Here is a 495-nt window from a genome sequence, read left to right on the forward strand (position 1 = left end):
GCGGGCGGCCCGGCCCCCCCTTTGCAGTTGGGGTGCAGAGCGGGCAGCCCCCGGGTCAGCACTCCTGGGGGCCCCGCCGGCCCCCCGCTGACCTGCTGCCCCGCCTTGCAGTGCTGGCCAGCCTCCGGGGCACCCAGCAGGCCTGCCCCCAGGGCGCCTGCTACCCGCCCGCCGGGGACCTGCTGGCCGGCAGGACGCACTCCCTGCGGGCCTCGTCCACCTGTGGGATGACCAAGCCCGAGACCTACTGCACCCAGTACGGCGAGGTAGGTCCCAGGCGCGGCGGCGCGAGGGGGCGGGGCGGCGGGGTCTGCGGCCCCCCTCTTGGGCAGCGCCGTTGTCTTCAAGTCTTGGGGCTCTGGGGTACCGGAGGCTGTTTGAGGGGTCCCCGGAGGACGAGACGGCTGGTGCGCCCGGAGCGGGCGTGTTCTTGCGAGCCAGCACCCCCTGGCCCGCCGGGTCGACCCGGACAGGCTGCGGCGGCGCAGCGGTCAC

General features: G+C 76.2%; 1 protein-coding gene across 1 annotated transcript in view; it reads left to right on the plus strand.

The window, feature by feature from the left end:
• LAMB3 (laminin, beta 3) overlaps positions 1-495 on the plus strand; it is a 13,163-nt gene that overhangs the window by 1,099 nt on the left and 11,569 nt on the right. The window contains exon 2 of the mRNA XM_004695582.2: positions 112-266. Within this exon, the coding sequence (XP_004695639.2) occupies positions 112-266 (155 nt within the window). The remainder of the gene's footprint in view (positions 1-111; positions 267-495) is intronic.

This window comes from Condylura cristata, unplaced genomic scaffold, assembly GCF_000260355.1.
Source record: "Condylura cristata isolate star-nosed mole 26May11 unplaced genomic scaffold, ConCri1.0 scaffold00073, whole genome shotgun sequence".
NCBI classification, from domain to species: domain Eukaryota; kingdom Metazoa; phylum Chordata; class Mammalia; order Eulipotyphla; family Talpidae; genus Condylura; species Condylura cristata.